Source organism: Lagenorhynchus albirostris, chromosome 2 (genome assembly GCF_949774975.1).
Source record: "Lagenorhynchus albirostris chromosome 2, mLagAlb1.1, whole genome shotgun sequence".
In the NCBI taxonomy this organism is placed as follows: Eukaryota; Metazoa; Chordata; class Mammalia; order Artiodactyla; family Delphinidae; genus Lagenorhynchus; species Lagenorhynchus albirostris.
In genome coordinates this window covers 118,562,000-118,580,009 of record NC_083096.1, presented here as the reverse complement: position 1 = coordinate 118,580,009, position 18,010 = coordinate 118,562,000, and the positions used below count along the sequence as shown (strand labels likewise).

Below are 18,010 nucleotides of genomic sequence, written 5' to 3'. Positions count from 1 at the left end.
GTTTGGTGAGCACTACATGATGACTTTGGTTATCTGGGGGAGGATCAGACCTTTAGAATTAATCCAAGTGCCATTTTTTTTTTCCTGGGCCAGGATAGCAGAAGATATCAAAGATATCAATGTTCAAATATAAGACTGTGTTCATCTGTTGTTGGACCTGTGGATTGGTTTTGGGCATCTAACCTCATATATATATATACACACACACACACACACACACACACACACACACACACACACACACACACACATATACACACACACACACACACACACTATTTTTTCTTTTAATAGTATGTGAGTGTATTTTTTTAACACTGTATTTAAATGACATATGGGGAAAAGGCCCCATAGTTTTCACCAGATTCATAGTATGGTCCTAGAGCCCTCAAATGGTTACGAACTAGGATGCTAGCTCTTGACAGCACTGTAAGAGGATGCAATTCTTCCATTCTGTATTTTACATCTATCTGGCAGGGCGAGAGCCTCTACCCTAAACAAAAATGGCGGGAGCTGCTTCACACGTAGCCCCTCACGCAGAAAGGCTAGGAGGCCCCCGCGACTTTCTCTCCACCTTCCCACTCCTGACCCCGGAAGGACTCCGCCCCCGGGGTCGGCCTGCGGCTCGCTGCTGCGGGGAAGTAGGCGTGGGCAGGCTACACTTACCCTGGAGCGCCAGGTACGCGGATGGAGCAGGCGGGCGGAGGGTCGGGTGGGGTCGCAGCGGACACGGGGTAGAGGCTGCTGGGCGGGCAAGAGCGCCAGCCTGCGACCTCTGGACTCCCGAGTGCGGGTGGAAGAACAGAAAGCCGGAGGGAGGCCCGCCCGGGACCGCTGAATCAGGGTGGGCTGGCGACCGCTTGGAGCCGAAGCGAGGGTCGGTCGGGGCGGCTGAACCGAGAGGGAGCCCCTTTCCTGGTCCTCATGGTAAAGAAAAAGGAAGCCCTCAGAGGAGAGCGCGGTGGGGGTGAGGGAGGCCTGAGGGAGGGGCAGCTAGTGTGGTACAAGTTCCTGCAAGAATGTCAGTGGTTTGAGCAGGGAGTGGTTTTTGGATGTGGAAGATTACGCTTTCCTTGAAGATGCTTTCCGAGAATAATTTAGCATCGGGAGGTTTGTGGCGTTAGAGGCCTAATGTAAATAAAGTTTTTCAACTTTTATTTTCTGGAGGGAGGACTCCAAAAGGTCTTGCTCGTGCACAGACCTTTATTTTTTATCATTATTGCAAGTAAGCATTTTTTGCTGTATTTCAAGGATCTTCTCAGATTTCGGTTGTATAGATTATCAAAATTTTGTGGATATTTTAGACTTTCATTCTTGCTTGGATTATAAAGTTCAATTTTAGGGTGTTTAAGAAACAAATTCTATTTATGACACTTATTTTTAACTCTCTCGTGGTTAGAATGGAGAGAAGCGAGTAATATTACAGAGTATAATATTTTTAGTGATGTTTTAGACCCCCCTCTCGAAATTCGAATAATCATGAAACTGCTTTCATGTTTTTTAAAATTAATATTTATGAAAGCAACTGAAATGACCAGTTTTTAAAAGCTATTCAGTTATTAGTGATTAAGTTTGGAATCACTTCCTCAGTGATTTTAAATGAAAGGGAATGAGGTGGTTAGAATGCAAAAATAGAAATTTGTCAGAATTCTTTTAAGAAAACCCCTGCAGCAAATTGAAGTGATTGCTTTATTTTCTTTCTCCTCTGCTTAAAAATCTGGAACTTTGTTATGGAGAAAATCACTTTGGGTGAATTACTCTCGGTATCTTTTTTTTTTTTTAATTCAATAGCACAGATAGCTTTAATGATCCAGAATCTATTTCGTTACCAAAAATGTTTCTCTAAAAGAAATTGTCAGGTTTTGGGGGGGTTTTTTTGAGGGGGGGGATAAATGTGCTTCCCCTCCTTTTTTTTGTGTAGCATTTCAAAAAAGAAGTACATGTAGGCACTTAAACAATCAAATATTACAGAAGCACTTATAATGAAAAATAGTGGTTCCCTGCCCAGCCTCCCAACATCCCTAGTCTCATTCCTCAGAAGTCTATTTTTCACTTGTTTAACTGTTTCTTCATGATTTCCTTTGTATTTCTGAATAATATGTCTCTATCACAGTTTGGTTAGAATAAATGTACTTCAATTAGAACTAATTACACTGAGCTGAAATATTCTAATTAGAATATGAGTGAGGGGGAATTAAGTTTATACTCCTTTAGTGTCCCTAATAGGGAAAAGGTAAACGGTCAGTAGCAGTAACCCACCTTAAGAAGTATTACTGTGCTTGATGTGAAAGGAAACTACTACTTAATCAGTAGTTTTTGTTTGTTTGTTTGTTTGTTTGTTTGTCGGTACGCGGGTCTCTCACTGCTGTGGCCTCTCCCGTTGCGGAGCACAGGCTCTGGACGCGCAGGCCCAGCGGCCATGGCTCACGGGCCCAGCCGCTCCGCAGCACGTGGGATCTTCCCGGACCGGGGCACGAACCCGCGTCCCCTGCATCGGCAGGCGGACTCTCAACCACTGCGCCACCAGGGAAGCTCTTAATCAGTAGTTTTGATAGTTGTCCGAAAAAAAAAAAAAAACAAAAAACGGGGGTTATTAACGGAAGGGATTGGTCTACTAGAGTTTAGAAAAAGAGAGCAGAGATATATGCAGAAATAAAGGACTTAAAGTATAGCAAATAAGTTTTTATAGAGGGATTGTTGGTAGTTTCTGTTTTCTCTTTGGTAGTTTGTACAGCACTCTACAAGGGAAAGAAGTATTGAATTCGGTAGGCCTAAACATTCTGGCTAGTGGGGAAGCCTACTCTTGTACATCAGGCTCTTTCCCAGCTTGTATGAAATATTCCTTAGGGTCCATTAATTTTGTGCTCACCACACAGCCTTTTATACTTAATTCAACTCCCTGCAATGTCTTATTTCAGAAAGGGTATGTTTCGATAGCATATAAAGGTATTCTTTCACTAGATAGTGTATTTCCTTATTATAAATGAGCAAATTTGTAAACTAATTTATATTAATACTCTGTGAATTTGTTTAGTGTGTATCCAGCTGGGTACACTGATAAAATTGAGTTTCTGGCTCTACAAAGCATAGACCCAGACCCTGAACCATCATGTTTCTGTCAGCGTTGTGCTACTTTTAAGGGCCTCTCTCAGTGATGACTGCCTTCTCTGTGGACAACTGATGTTTCCTTCTTTGGTTTCAATAGAAATAGGCATTCAAACAATATTAAAATTTCATAGCATGTATGTCATTTCTTTCAAGAGCTTTAAAATGGGATAGTAGGATCAACTATATTCCAGTATAAAATAAAAATTTTTCTAAAACGGGACAGTAGGAGAATAAATGCATGAGTTGTGAAGTTCAGTGAGCCCTGAGGTTCATTTTTAGCCCCTAGAGTCAAGATTCCAATCAGATTTCTTTCAGTACCTGCCCTCACCCAGTGCTGTTATTGGAAGGAAATAAGTGGGAAGAAAAATATTTTAAATTACTATTTAACAGCTGAAACATTCATTTAACCAGAAAAGAGAGAATCTAGAACCTGCAGTTTTCTAAGGAAAATTTACTACTTGAACTCAAAATTGAAATCTAACTCATTTTCTTTTTGGTTACTTTGGTGATTAATAAACTTTTAGCTCAAGTAAATTTGGCTCAGAATGTTATTTTCTTCAGATTAGTGTGAAAAAAAGACAGCTGTTTAATTAAGTGCAAAAAAGAAAGCTGTTTAAAAAGAGTTAAATTTTCAATTTGTATCTTTCATTTATAGAATAACCAGAAATCTTTGTGGCTAATATATTTTTTGTTTCATTTATTGAAGATTAGAAGAGGAGTCATGTCAGAAGAAACAGTAAGTGAATCACAGTTTTCCCTGAGGACAGCAGCACTAAGAGTGTTTGATCTTCCTCTGTCTTGGTACTATTCTCTCTGCCAGGTAAAAAAAAAAAAAAAAAAATGAAATACGAAGTTGAATAATAAGTCTGTTGCTCAGAGCATATTGTGTTTACAGTATTTAAATTTCATTTGGGGTTTTAAATGCTTCAAAGTGTTTATTAAAGTAGTTTAAAACTTACTTGGTTTTTATTTATTTCACGTTTTTTTGTTGTTATCATATTCATAACTCTTAAAAGGAGAGTGTATTACTTTAAAAAAATCTTCCTACCTTAAGTGAATTTACAGTCTATTACAGTTATTTTCAGAGAATTATGTTATTCAGATAGGCTTGTTCTCACTATTACAGTCCTTTAATTTTAACTTTATTTTATTGTGGTAAAATATATGTAACATAAAATTTACCATTTTAGGGCTTCCCTGGTGGTGCAGTGGTTGAGAGTCTGCCTGCCGATGCAGGGGACACAGGTTCGTGCCCCGGTCCGGGAAGATCCCACATGCCGCAGAGCGGCTGGGCCCATGAGCCATGGCCGCTGAGCCTGCGCGTCCGGAGCCTGTGCTCCGCAACGAGAGAGACCACAACAGTGAGAGGCCCACGTACCGCAAAAAAAAAAAAAAAAATTTACCATTTTAACCATTTTTAAATGTGCAGTTCAGTAGCATTAGGTACATTGACACTATTGTGCAACCAATCTTGAGAACTCTTTTCATCTTGCAAAACTGGAACTCTGGAGCAATTCTTTATTCCCGCTCCCACCAGCTACTGGCAACCACCATTCTCTATTCTGTCTCTATGGATTTGATTTGACTACTCTAGGTACCTCATAAGTGGAGTTACATAGTATTTGCCTTTTTGTGACTGGCTTACTTCACTTAGCAAAATGTTTTCAAGGTTCATCCATGTTGTAGCATGTGTCAGAATTCCCTCTTTTTCCCTAAGTTGGATAACATTTGATTTTATGAATATACCACATTTTGTTTATTCATTCATTCATTGCTGGAACTTGGGTTGCTTCTACCTTTTGGCTTTTGTGACTAATGCTGCTGTGAACATGACTGTACAAGTATCTATTCAGATTCCTGCTTTCAGTTATTTTGGGTATATACCCAGAAGTGAAATTTCTGCATCATATGGTAATTCTATTTTTAATTTTTTGAGGAATTGCCATACTGTTTATAATAGTGGTTGTACCATTTTTTATTTCTACCAGCACTGCACAAGGGTTCCAGTTTCTTTACATCCTTGCCAACACTTGTTTTCTGTTTTTTTAATAGTAGCCACTCATGGTAGTGAGTTGGTATCTCACCATGGCTTTGATTTGCATTTCCCTAATTAGTCATGTTGAGCATCTTTTCACGTGCTTACTATCCATTCGTGTATCTTATATAGAAACATAGAGGCTGCACGGCCTGCAGGATCCTAGTTCCCCGACCAGGGATGGAATTCAGGCCCTAGCAGTGAAAGCACTGAGTCCTAAGCACTGGACCACCAGGGAATTCCCAATCCTTATATGTATGTGTGTATATATATATATATATATATCTGTATATATGTATATATACACGTATATATATGTGTGTGTGTGTGTGTGTGTGTGTGTGTTTTTTATTGCCGTACGCGGGCCTCTCACTACTGTGGCCTCTCCCGCCGCGGAGCACAGGCTCCAGATGCACAGGCTCAGCGGCCATGGCTTACGGGCCCAGCTGCTCCGCGGCATGTGGGATCTTCCCGGACTGGGGCACGAACCCATGTCCCCTGCATCGGCAGGCAGACTCTCAACCACTGTGCCACCCGGGAAGCCCATTTTTTAATATTTTTTTTAAAATAAAATTTATTTATTTATTTTTTTGGCTGCATTGGGTCTTTGTTGCTGCACACAGCCTTTCTCTGGTTGCTGCGAGCAGGGGTTACTCTTTGTTGTGGTGCGTGGGCTTCTCATTGCAGTGGCTTCTCTTGTTGCGGAGCACGGGCTGTAGGTGCACGGGATTTAGTAGTTGTGGCTCGCAGGCTCCGGAGTGCAGGCTCAGTAGTTGTGGCACATGGGCTTAGTTGCTCCGTGGCATGTGGGATCTTCCCGGATCAGGGCTCAAACTCGTGTCCTCTGCATTGGCAGGTGGATTCTTAACCACTGTGCCACCAGGGAAGTCCCTCCTGTTATCTTTAATATATGCTTCTAATGCAGTTTACACTCCATTGTAGTAAATAAAAAGATACATATGGAAAGTAGCATTTATTTCACTAAACTTAAACACTGAATTTCACCAAATCTAAGATGATCATTTTTCACATTTCAACATTTCTAAAACTTCCTTGCATCTTAAAAGGAATAGTACCTTAGATTGATAAAATATAGTATAATTTTATTTTATTTTTCTCTCTTTTTCTTTTTTTCACCATGCCACACAGCATGTGGGATCTTAGTTTCCCAACCAGTTCCCCCACCTTAGTTCCCCCATCTTAGATCCCTGCGGATTGGATCCACGCCTTGTTCTGTGGAAGTGTGGAGTCTTAACCACTGGACTGCTGGGGAAGTCCCCTAGTATAATTTTATATAGGCGAGGATGTTACACAGATAAGATGTATGAGAATAATACTGGTTAGTATTCACTATGTTTAAGACATTAGTTAGGTCATTTTTACATATAATGTCTCTAATCCTTAAAATAACCCTGGAATTTCTGTATCATCTCCATTTTACAAATCTGGCAACTTCTTAACAGCTTAATTAACTTGTCTAAAATTGCATATATGATATGGGATTTGAACTTGCATTTCTTTGATCCCGAAATCCATTTTCTCTCTCTTTCTTTCTTTTCCTTTTTAGGATTACATGATTAAAAGAAAATTTGAAAAATACAGAAAAGAATTAAAGAGAAAATAAAAATTGCCAACAACCCCTCTATAAAAGTTTACTGGCTGTACTTTACTTAGGTCTTTTATTTCTGCATATATCTCTCTGCTTCCCAATCCCTCACTCCCCACCCTCACCACTCTGTCCCCCTCATTTGAGATTATAAAGTTGTATATTTTGAGCATTTTCTCTGTCATTAAAAATGCTTTATAAGTATAGGTGTACTACAGTTTATTGAATATTTCTCTATTTTTGAGTTTTTGGGTTGTTTCAGCAGTTCATTATTTATATTTAAATCTTTGTCCAATTTTTAGATTTTTATTAAGGTAGATTCCTAGAGATGAAAGTATTGAGTCTAAGTGTTTGGTATTTATTCTTTTATTCGTTTATGTTATCACACCATTTGGATGACATTTAAAAAGACCAGCAACAGGACATAGCAGCACCCACTGTGTGTAAAACACTGTGTTAGAGATTTTATATTGTTTACATTTACAAACTCTTTAAACCTTACAATGATTCTAAAGTAATATTATTCTTTAAAATTTATTATTTGAATAGCTAATACATTTACATGGTACAAAAAACAAAACTACACACACACACACACACACACACACACACACGTGTACATACATGGAGATGTTTTCTCTCAATTCCTATCCACTTCTATAGGTAACCGTTTAGATTACTTGAATATCTTTCAAGGTTTCTTTATTCAGATATCAGCAAAAGCAATTATATTTTCCTTCCTTCCTTCCTTCCTCCCTCCCTTCCTTCCTTCCTTCCTTCCTCCCTCCCTTCCTTCCTTCCTCCCTCCCTTCCTTCTTTCCTTCTTTTCTTCGGCTGTGTTGGGTCTTAGTTGTGGTGTGTGGGCTTCTCTTTAGTTGTGGCGTGTGGGCTTCTCTCTAGTTGTGGTGTGTGGGCTCCAGAGCATGCGGGCTCAGCAGTTGTGGCACGCAGGCTTAGTTGCCCCACGGCACGTGGGATCTTAGGTCCCCAACCAGGGATCAAACCCGGGTCCCCTGCATTGGAAGGCGGATTCTTAACCACTGGACCACCAGGGAAGTCCTATATTCTGTTTTTTTAAAAATATTTATTTATTTATGGCTGTGTTGGGTCTTCATTGCTGTGCGCGGGCATTCTCCAGTTGCAGCAAGCAGGGGCTACTCTTCGTTGTGTATGGGCTTCTCATTGTGGTGGCTTCTCTTGTTGCAGAGCACAGGCCCTAGGAGTGCGGGCTCAGTAGTTGTGGCTCATGGGCTCTAGAGTGCAGGCTCTGTAGTTGTGGCACATGGGCTTAGTTGTTCCGCAGCATGTGGGATCTTCCCAGACCAGGGCTCGAACCCGTGTCCCCTGCATTGGCAGGTGGATTCTTAACCACTGCACCACCAGGGAAGTCCCAATTATATATTCTTATTTTCTCTTTCTTATAGAAGGTATCATACTACTTATGTTCTTGCTTTTTTTATACTTAAAACATTTCCTGGAGATTTTTCCATATTAATATATGTAGTTTTTTGTTCTTGTTTTTATTCCTACAGCTACATGATGTTTCTGTATATGGACATTTGGGTTGTTTCTGATCTTGTTCATTACAAACAATGCTATAATGAATAAGCTTGATATACTTCAATTCACGTAGGTACAGGTATAAGATAAACTTTTAGACTTTGGATTTCTGGGTCAAAGAGTAAATGTATTTAAATTTTGATGGATGTTGTTAAATTTCCTTCCATAAGGATAGTATTGTTTTGCACTCCCCAAAGCTTTGGGATTTTTGCCAATTATTTTTGTGTGTTTTGTCCACACTGATTCTACTATACAACCTGCTTTTCAATCCTAAGAATAATTTTCTGAGGCCAGGACTATCGTCCACATTGTTCCATGGAATATTTTTTTAAAAAATAATATAAGGAATCATTGCAAGTAAACTTAAGGATACATCCTCTACTCTCAGTCATGGTATTGCGTATCCAAAACTCATTCCATGTTATGAAATGCACTAAGGTGGGTCAGCAACCTACAGGCTATGGGCCAAATCCTGGCCGCTGCCTGTTTTTACAAGTAAAGTTTTATTGGAACACAGCCATGCTTATTTGTTAATGTATTATCTGTGACTGATTTAGTGCTACAACAGCAGTGTTCAGTGGTTGCAATAGAGACCGTATGTTCCACAAGCCTAAAATAATTTACCTGGCCTTTACCAAAAAAGTTTGTTGGCCCTGTACTAAGAGAGTAGGCTATAGTTGGAATAGCATCAAAGGACCAAGAAAAGACCAAGGAAAAGCTCAGAGTTCTTGTTCAGACAGTTCTGTAGCTTTAAATAGTTTTGTTGATTCTCCAAATTAAGAGTGTTATGTGGAAAAGGCTAAGAATTAACTAAGCACTTAAAAAGTAAAAATCTGTCTAAATGTAGTGTGGTATCCTGAGTTGGCCTTAGAATAGAAAAAGAACATTAGTGGGAAAACTGGTAAAATTAGAATATATAGTTTAGTTAATATTGTACTAATGTTAATTTCTCAGTTTTGACAAGAGTACTATGGTTATGTAGGATGTTACTATCAGAGAAAAACTGAGTGATATGGGAACTTTCTCTACTATCTTTGCAACTTTTATGTAAATTTAAAGTTATTTCAGAGACCCGTGAGATGCGAGTAGGAGCAGTGTACAGGGTAGTTATCTCTGAGGGGTGGCAAGGAAAAAGGATTAACCATGTCGTCTTTGATCAGAAAGGTGATCAGCACCGTGAAAGCCCCAGCGGCCATTGGTCCCTACAGTCAGGCTGTGTTAGTCGACAGGACCATTTACATTTCAGGACAGCTAGGCATGGATCCTGCAAGTGGACAGCTTGTGCCAGGAGGGGTGGCAGAAGAGGCTAAACAAGCTCTTCCAAACATGGGTGAAATTCTGAAAGCAGCAGGCTATGACTTCACGAATGTGGTAAAAGCAACTGTTTTGCTTGCTGACATAAATGACTTCAATACTGTCAGTGACATCTACAAACAATATTTCCAGAGTAGTTTTCCTGCAGGAGCTGCTTACCAGGTTGCTGCTTTGCCCAAAGGAGGCCATGTTGAGATTGAAGCAGTAGCTGTCCAAGGACCTTGTGACAGCATCACTCTAAGTGGGCCCAGCGTTACTTAGTCTGGAATTTTAATAATGTTTTTAAATTAATGTCTTAATTTTTACAGTCTTTGTTGGAAAGTGTAAGGTTGACTGAAATATCTGAAGTTATTATGGAAATACCATATAATAAGGGGAATTGAACATGAGTTGAAGATTAATGATGAATCTAGTTACTGAAGTTATAAATTACACTTCTATAACACTCATGTTACTGGATGTGGGAAAAGAGACACACATTACATAGTTACTCAGAAAAATAAAAGTAAAGGGAAATAACATGTAGGAAAGATGAGTTACTATTCCTGAGAAATAATAAAGAGCACACCTAATTCAGTTAAACTATTAATTTAATGATGTGAAATATTTAGTTTTCATGTCAGATACATGATTCTGCTTTTACTTGAGTAAAATTATTTAAGTTTGAATGTTAGAGGTAAAGGAGAAGAAACTGGACCAAATTTTATATAGATAATATTTTTCTAATGGAAATAAAATAGCATGCAGATTTTAAAAACTAAATAAAATAAAATAATATCAAAATAAGGTGTTTGTTTAAAAAGTTTTTTTTAATTAAAATAATAAGAGCACATATTTTTGGAATGTGTACTACGTGTCAGATATAACTTTACGTATGTTATCTCCTTTCACAACAACCCTGTGAGGAAGGTGGTATTATTCTCATTTGTCCAAAGGTCACAGTTAGCATATGACATGTGGTGTGTTCAAGTTACCAGAGAGATTCATTCAAACTATGTTTATTGAGTATCTACTCTGTTTCAGTTGATATAAAGTGGTGAACAAGATCTAGATATAATCCCTGGCATTATTGAGCTTAGAACTTCAGTAACACTCTTAAGAGTCCCCCTGCCAAAAAAAAAAAAAGGAGTGTTAAGTACTGTGTTAGAGGAATAGATCAACTTAGTTCTAGTTAGAACTTCATGCTGAATAAAGGGAAATAGGTTATTGGAGCAGGAGACTTGTGTGTGACTAAATAGCTATTCTGTCTCCAGAGAACATTAGATGACGGGGGAAACTTGACAAGAACATTAAACAATGGCATCGGGTTATGGAGTGGGGAGGATTGTGAAATCTGAGCACCAGGAACAGTGTCTTATTCCTTTCTTTGTATTCTCAGTGTTTGGCCCATAAGTTGGTACTCAGTTCATGTTGAATGAATAGGACACATGTCTGGTTTCCATTTTGTCTGGGGGTAAGGAACTGTATCACCTCGAAAAGCCCCTCAGAATTTGGGATTCAGAGATGCAGTATTTTCAGTGTTCCAGGCAATGATAATAGGAAGTAATTGACTTTCCTCTGGGGAAGAAAGAAGTAACAAAATGAGAAGTGATAGGCAGGAGTAATAGAGACTTTCAAACCTTGTGTCATCTAGATTACTTGTGATAAAAATCTTTTCCTGGGAAATTTACCTTATTTTTGTCATGGAAAGGTTTCTTTTTTCATGAGATTAGGACTGTAAATTGTAATGGGTCTTTTATGTAAAAATAATATTTAACGTATACACAGAACTTGGATCTTAATAAAAGTGAATTGATTTATATTGTATTTGAATTCATATTAATAAAGGCATGTTATATTTCTGACAGTAGTTTTAATTTTGTATTTATGTCTCCTAATAGTTCTCTAACTTCAGTGCACTAAGATATAGCAGAACTGACAATTTAAGAACATGTGATCACTTACTTATGGCTGGGCCTGTGTTAATAGATTATTTTCTTTCTTTCCTTTATTTTTTCTTTTTTTTGGCTGCACCACATGGCTTATGGGATCTCAGTTCCCTGAGGAGGGATTGAAACCAGGCCACAGCAGTGAAAGTGCCGCATCCTAACCACTAGTCCACCAGGGAACTCCCAATAGATTATTTTCTTTAGTTGAGGTCTTAATTTTGTTATCTTACATTTGCTTATTCAGTAAATACTAATTTTTATATTTGATCTAAGAAACATTTTTTGGGGGTAATGAAGTTAAGGCAGTTCATAAAATATAATGAAAAGTAAGGTGTTCTTAATAATAGTGCTATTTTTTAGAATTTATTTTATTATTGGTTGTTTAGCATCCAAATTCCAGGAACTGTTTTGTTTTGTTTTTTTTCCCTGAATCTCATTTGGTTGCAGTGAACACTGGAGCTATGGTTCCAGAGGGAAAAACATAGAAATGGAAAGAAACAAAGATTTGGCACTTCCTGTATGGATACATTACTGAAGAGAATAATTCTTACAGTTTGCAAAAGGAAAAAATCTGAGGCAACATTGGAATGTTCCAATTTTCCATGATAGTTTTGGAAGAAATTAAATGGATTTTAAAGAAAAGTAGAGTAAGAATAGTTTTAACTTTTTGTTAGATTACCGTCGCTGAGGCCAAATAATAATGGCAAGTGGAAGTAAATAATTTCTGGTATACCAAAAATGAGCAATTATTTTGGATTTATGTGTAGAACCAAGATGTTATTTTTTTTTATTTAGTTAGTTTAAAAATTTTATTTATTATTTATTTTTGGCTGCATTGGGTCTTTGTTGCTGTGCGTGGGCTTTCTCTAGTTGCGGTGAGCGAGGGCTACTCCTTGTTGCGACGCACGAGCTTCTCATTGCAGTGGCTCTTCTTGTTGCGGAGCACAGGCTCTAGGTGCATGGGCTTCAGTAGTTGTGGCACGCGGGCTTCAGTAGTTGTGGCTTGCGGGTTTTAGAGCGCAGGCTCAGTAGTTGTGGTGAACGGGCTTAGTTGCTCCATGGCATGTGGGATCTTCCCGGACCAGGGCTTGAACCCATGTCCCTTGCATTGGCAGGTGGGTTCTTAACCACTGCACCACCAGGGAAGTCCCGAAGATGTTATTTTTCAAAAACAGCTTTATTGAGGTAAATTTGACACACATTAAACTATACGTGTTTAAAGAATACAATTTAAGTTTTAACATATATGTGTATATGCCTGTGAAATCCTTGGCACAGTCAGGGTAATAAACATACCTATGATCTCTAAAAGTCTATCATTCCCTTTTGTAATCTCTGCCTTTGCATCTTCCTGTCCAACTCCCCTCCCCCACTTTTCCCCAGGCAAGCACTGATCTGCTTTTTGTCACTATAGATTAGTTTGCATTTTCTAGAATTTTGTATAAATGGAATCATACAGTATGTACTTCCTTTTGTCTGGCTTTTTTTGACTCAACCTAATTTTTTTTTTTTTTTTTTTTTTTTGTGGTACGCGGGCCTCTCACTGCTGTGGCCTCTCCCGTTGCGGGGCACAGGCTCTGGACGCGCAGGCTCAGCGACCATGGCTCACAGGCCCAGCCGCTCCGCGGCATGTGGGATCTTCCCGGACTGGGGCACAAACCCGTGTCCCCTGCATCGGCAGGCAGACTCTCAACCACTGCACCACCAGGGAAGCCCAACCTAATTATTTTGAAATATATGCATGTTGCATGTATCAGTAGTCAGTTCTTTTTTTATTACTGAACAATATTCCATTGTATGGATATACCACAGTTTGTTCAGCTATTCACCTGCGATGGACTTTTGGGTGTCCTGTTTTTTCTTTTTTTTAAAAAAACTTATACATAAAGCTGCTAAGAACATTTCTGTACTAGTCTTTGTATGAACATATGGTTTCACTTCCTTGGGTAAATACTTAGGAGAGGAATGACTGACTCATAAGTAGGTATATGTTTAATTTTTTAAGAAAATGCCAGACTTCTTCCAAAGTGGTTATACCATTGGTATGGACAGTCTTTTTAATTTTTGCCATTCTAAAATAGGTGTGTAGTGGAATCTCATTGTGGTTTTAATTTGCATTTCCCTAATGACCAGTAGTGTTGAATGTGCTTTCATGTGCTTATTTGCTATCTGTTTATTTTCTTTGTTGATGTGTCTGTTCAAAGCTTTTGCCCATTTTTTAAAATTTATTTATTTATTTTTAACATCTTTATTGGAGTATAATTGCTTTACAATGGTGTGTTCGTTTCTGCTTTATAACAAATTGAATCAGCTATACATATACATATGTCTCCATACTTTGCCCATTTTTAAATTGGGATTTTTGTTTTCTTACTATGTTTGGAGAATTCTTTATATACCCTAGATACAATTCCTTTGTTAGATAGATGATTGGCAGCAGTTTTCTCCTAATTCGTGGATTGTCTTTTCATTCTCTTAACAGTGCCTTTTATTTATTTTTTTGTTTTGTTTTGTTTTTTTCTGTTTTTTTTAACATCTTTATTGGAGTATAATTGCTTTACTATGGTGTGTTAGTTTCTGCTTTATAACAGAGTGAGTCAGTTATACATATACATATGTTCCCATATCTCTTCCCTCTTGCGTCTCCCTCCCTCCCACCCTTCCTATCCCACCTCTCTAGGTGGTCACAAAGGACCGAGCTGATCTCCCTGTGCCATGCAGCTGCTTCCCACTAGCTATCTATTTTATGTTTGTTAGTGTATATATGTCCATGCCAGTCTCACTTTATCACAGCTTACCCTTCCCCCTCCCCATATCCTCAAGTCCATTCTCTAGTAGGTCTGTGTCTTTATTCCCGTCTTACCCCTAGGTTCTTCATGACCTTTTTTTTTTTCCCTTAGATTCCATATATATGTGTTAGCATATGGTATTTGTTTTTCTCTTTCTGACTTACTTCACTCTGTATGACATCCACCTAGACTCTAGGTCCATCCACCTCACTACAAATAACTCAGTTTCATTTCTTTTTATGGCTGAATAATATTCCATTGTATATATGTGCCACATCTTCTTTATCCATTCATCCAATGATGGACATGTAGGTTGCTTCCATCTCATGGCTATAGTAAATAGAGCTGCAATGAACATTTTGGTACATGACTCTTTTTGAATTATTGTTTTCTCAGGATATATGCCCAGTAGTGGGATTGCTGGGTCGTATGGTAGTTCTATTTGTAGTTTTTTAAGGAACCTCCATACTGTTTTCCATAGTGGCTGTATCAATTTACATTCCCACCAACAGTGCAAGAGGGTTCCCTTTTCTCCACACCCTTTCCAGCATTTATTGTTTCTAGATTTTTTGATGATGGCCATTCGGACCGGTGTGAGATGATACCTCATTGTAGTTTTGATTTGCATTTCTCTAATGATTAATGATGTTGAGCATTCTTTCATGTGTTTGTTGGCAATCTGTATATCTTCTTTGGAGAAATGTCTATTTAGGTCTTCTGTCCATTTTTGGATTGGGTTGTTTGTTTTTTTGTTATTAAGCTGCATGAGCTGCTTGTAAATTTTGGAGATTAATCCTTTGTCAGTTGCTTCATTTGCAGATATTCTCTCCCATTCTGAAAGTTGTCTTATCGTGTTGTTTATGGTTTTCTTTGCTGTGGAAAAGCTTTTAAGTTTAATTAGGTCCCATTTGTTTATTTTTGTTTTTATTTCCATTTCTCTAGGAGGTGGGTCAAAAAGGATCTTGCTGTGATTTATGTCAGAGTGTTCTGCCTGTGTTTTCCTCTAAGAGTTTGATAGTTTCTGGCTTTACGTTTAGATCTTTAATCCATTTTGAGCTTATTTTTGTGTATGGTGTTAGGGAGTGGTCTAATCTCATACTTTTACATGTACCTGTCCAGTTTTCCCAGCACCACTTATTGAAGAGGCTGCCTTTTCTCCACTGTATATTCTTGCCTCCTTTATCAAAGATAAGGTGACCATATGTGCGTGGGTTTATCTCTGGGCTTTCTATCCTGTTCCATTGATCTATATTTGTTTTTGTGCCAGTACCATACTGTCTTGATTACTGTACCTTTGTAGTATAGTCTGAAGTCAGGGAGCCTGATTCCTCCAGCTTCATTTTTCATTCTCAGGATTGCTTTGGCTATTTGGGGTATTTTGTGTTTCCATACAGTTTGTGAAATTTTTGTTCTAGTTCTGTGAAAAATGCCAGTGGTAGTTTGATAGGGATTGCATTGAATCTGTAGATTGCTTTGGGTAGTAGAGTCGTTTTCACAATGTTGATTCTTCCAATGCAAGAACATGGTATATCTCTCCATCTGTTTCTACCATCTTTAATTTCTTTCAGCAATGTCTTTTAGTTTTCTGCATACAGGTCTTTTTTCTCCCTAGGTAGGTTTATTCCTAGGTATTATGTTCTTTTTCTTGCAATGGTAAATGGGAGTGTTTTCTTAATTTCATTTTCATATTTTTAATAATTAGTGTATAGGAATGCTAGAGATTTCTGTGCATTAATTTTGTATCCTGCTACTTTACCAAATTCATTGATTAGCTCTAGTAGTTTTCTGGTAGCATCTTTGGGATTCTCTATGTATAGTATCATGTCATCTGCAAACAGTGACAGCTTTACTTCTTCTTTTCTGATTTGGATTCCTTTTATTTCTTTTTCTTCTCTGATTGCTGTGGCTAAAACTTCCAAAACTATGTGGAACAAGAGTGGTGAGCGTGGGCAACCTTGGCTTGTTCCTGATCTTAGTGGAAATGGTTTCAGTTTTTCACCATTGAGGATGATGTTGACTGTGGGGTTGTCATATATGACCTTTATTATGTTGAGGAAAGTTCCCCCTATGCCTACTTTCTGCAGGGTTTTTATCATAAATGGGTATTGAATTTTGTCGAAAGCTTTCTCTGCATCTATTGAGATGACCATATGGTTTTTCTCCTTCAATTTGTTAATGTGGTATATCACGTTGATTGATTTGTGTATATTGAAGAATCCTTGCATTCCTGGAATAAGCCCCACTTGATCATGGTATATGATCCTTTTAATGTGCTGTTGGATTCTGTTTGCTAGTATTTTGTTGAGGATTTTTGCATCTGTGTTCATCAGTGATATTGGCCTGTAGTTTTCTTTCTTTGTGACATCTTTGTCTGGTTTTGGTATCAGGGTGATGGTGGCCTCATAGAATGAGTTTGGGAGTGTTTCTCCCTCTGCTATATTTTGGAAGAGTTTGAGAAGGATAGGTGTTAGCTCTTCTCTAAATGTTTGATAGAATTCACCTGTGAAGCCAAGCCTCGGTAAATTTTAGGAAATTGAAATTGTATCAAGTATCTTTTCCGACCACAATGCTATGAGACTAGATATCAATTACAGGAAAAGATCTGTAAAAAAATACAAACAGATGGAGGCTAAACAATACACTACCTAATAACGAAGTTATCACTGAAGAAATCAAAGAGGGAATCAAAAAATACCTAGAAACAAATGGCAGTGGAGACACGACGACCCAAAACCTATGGGATGCAGGAAAAGCAGTTCTACGAGGGAAGTTTATAGCAATACAATCCTACCTTAAGAAACAGGAAACATCTCAAATAAACAACCTAACCTTGCACCTAAAACAATTAGAGAAAGAAGAATAAAAACACCCCAAAGTTAGCAGAAGGAAAGAAATCATAAAGATCAGATCAGAAGTAAATGAAAAAGAAATGAAGGAAATGATAGCAAAGATCAATAAAACTAAAAGCTGGTTCTTTGAGAAGATAAACAAAATTGATAAACCATTAGCCAGACTCATCAAGAAAAAAAGGGAGAAGACTCAAATCAATAGAATTAGAAATGAAAAAGGAGAAGTAACCACTGACACTGCAGAAATACAAAAGATCATGAGAGATTACTACAAGGAACTCTATGTCAATAAAATGGACAACCTGGAAGAAATGGACAAATTCTTAGAAATGCACAACCTCCCAAGACTGAACCAGGAAGAAATAGAAAATATGAACAGACCAATCACAAGCACTGAAAGTGAGACTGTGATTAAAAATCTTCCAACAAATAACAGTGCCTTTTAAAGAGCAGAAGTTTTAAATTCTGAAGTCCAATTTGTCAACTTTTTTAAAAAAGTGAGTCAGGTTTTTGGTGTCATCTCAAAGAAATATTTGTCTAATCAGAGATCACAAAGATTTTCTCCTATGCTTTTTCTGGAACCTTTATAGTTTTAGGTTTTGTGTTTAAGTCTGTGATCCATTAGTTATTTGTTGTGTATGGTGTGAAACAGATTGAAATTCCATTTTATTGCATATGGATACTCAGTTTTTTCCAGCACTAGTTTTTATTTTTTTTAATATCTTTATTTGAGTATAATTGCTTTACATTGTTGTGTTAGTTTCTGCTGTATAACAAAGTGAATCATCTATACGTATACATACATCCCCACATCCCTTCCC

At 38.0% G+C, this 18,010-nt stretch overlaps 2 protein-coding genes across 5 annotated transcripts in view; both read left to right on the top strand.

Moving 5' to 3' along the window:
• Positions 1-622: 622 nt before the first annotated feature.
• MIGA1 (mitoguardin 1) overlaps positions 623-18,010 on the top strand; it is a 91,298-nt gene continuing 73,910 nt past the window's right edge. The window contains exons 1-2 of one of the 4 annotated variants that reach the window (XM_060139711.1): positions 623-679; positions 3,820-3,928. In XM_060139711.1, the coding sequence (XP_059995694.1) occupies positions 3,830-3,928 (99 nt within the window). In that variant the 5' untranslated portion in view covers positions 623-679; positions 3,820-3,829. Of the gene's footprint in view, positions 680-821; positions 928-3,814; positions 3,929-18,010 lie in introns of those variants that run through there. The other 3 variants (XM_060139710.1, XM_060139712.1, XM_060139709.1) reach the window with 3 other exon arrangements.
• On the top strand, positions 9,422-9,884 carry LOC132516113 (2-iminobutanoate/2-iminopropanoate deaminase-like). Its single transcript, XM_060142520.1, has one exon. The coding sequence runs from the start codon at positions 9,453-9,455 to the stop codon at positions 9,882-9,884; it is 432 nt and encodes a 143-aa protein (XP_059998503.1). The 5' UTR covers positions 9,422-9,452.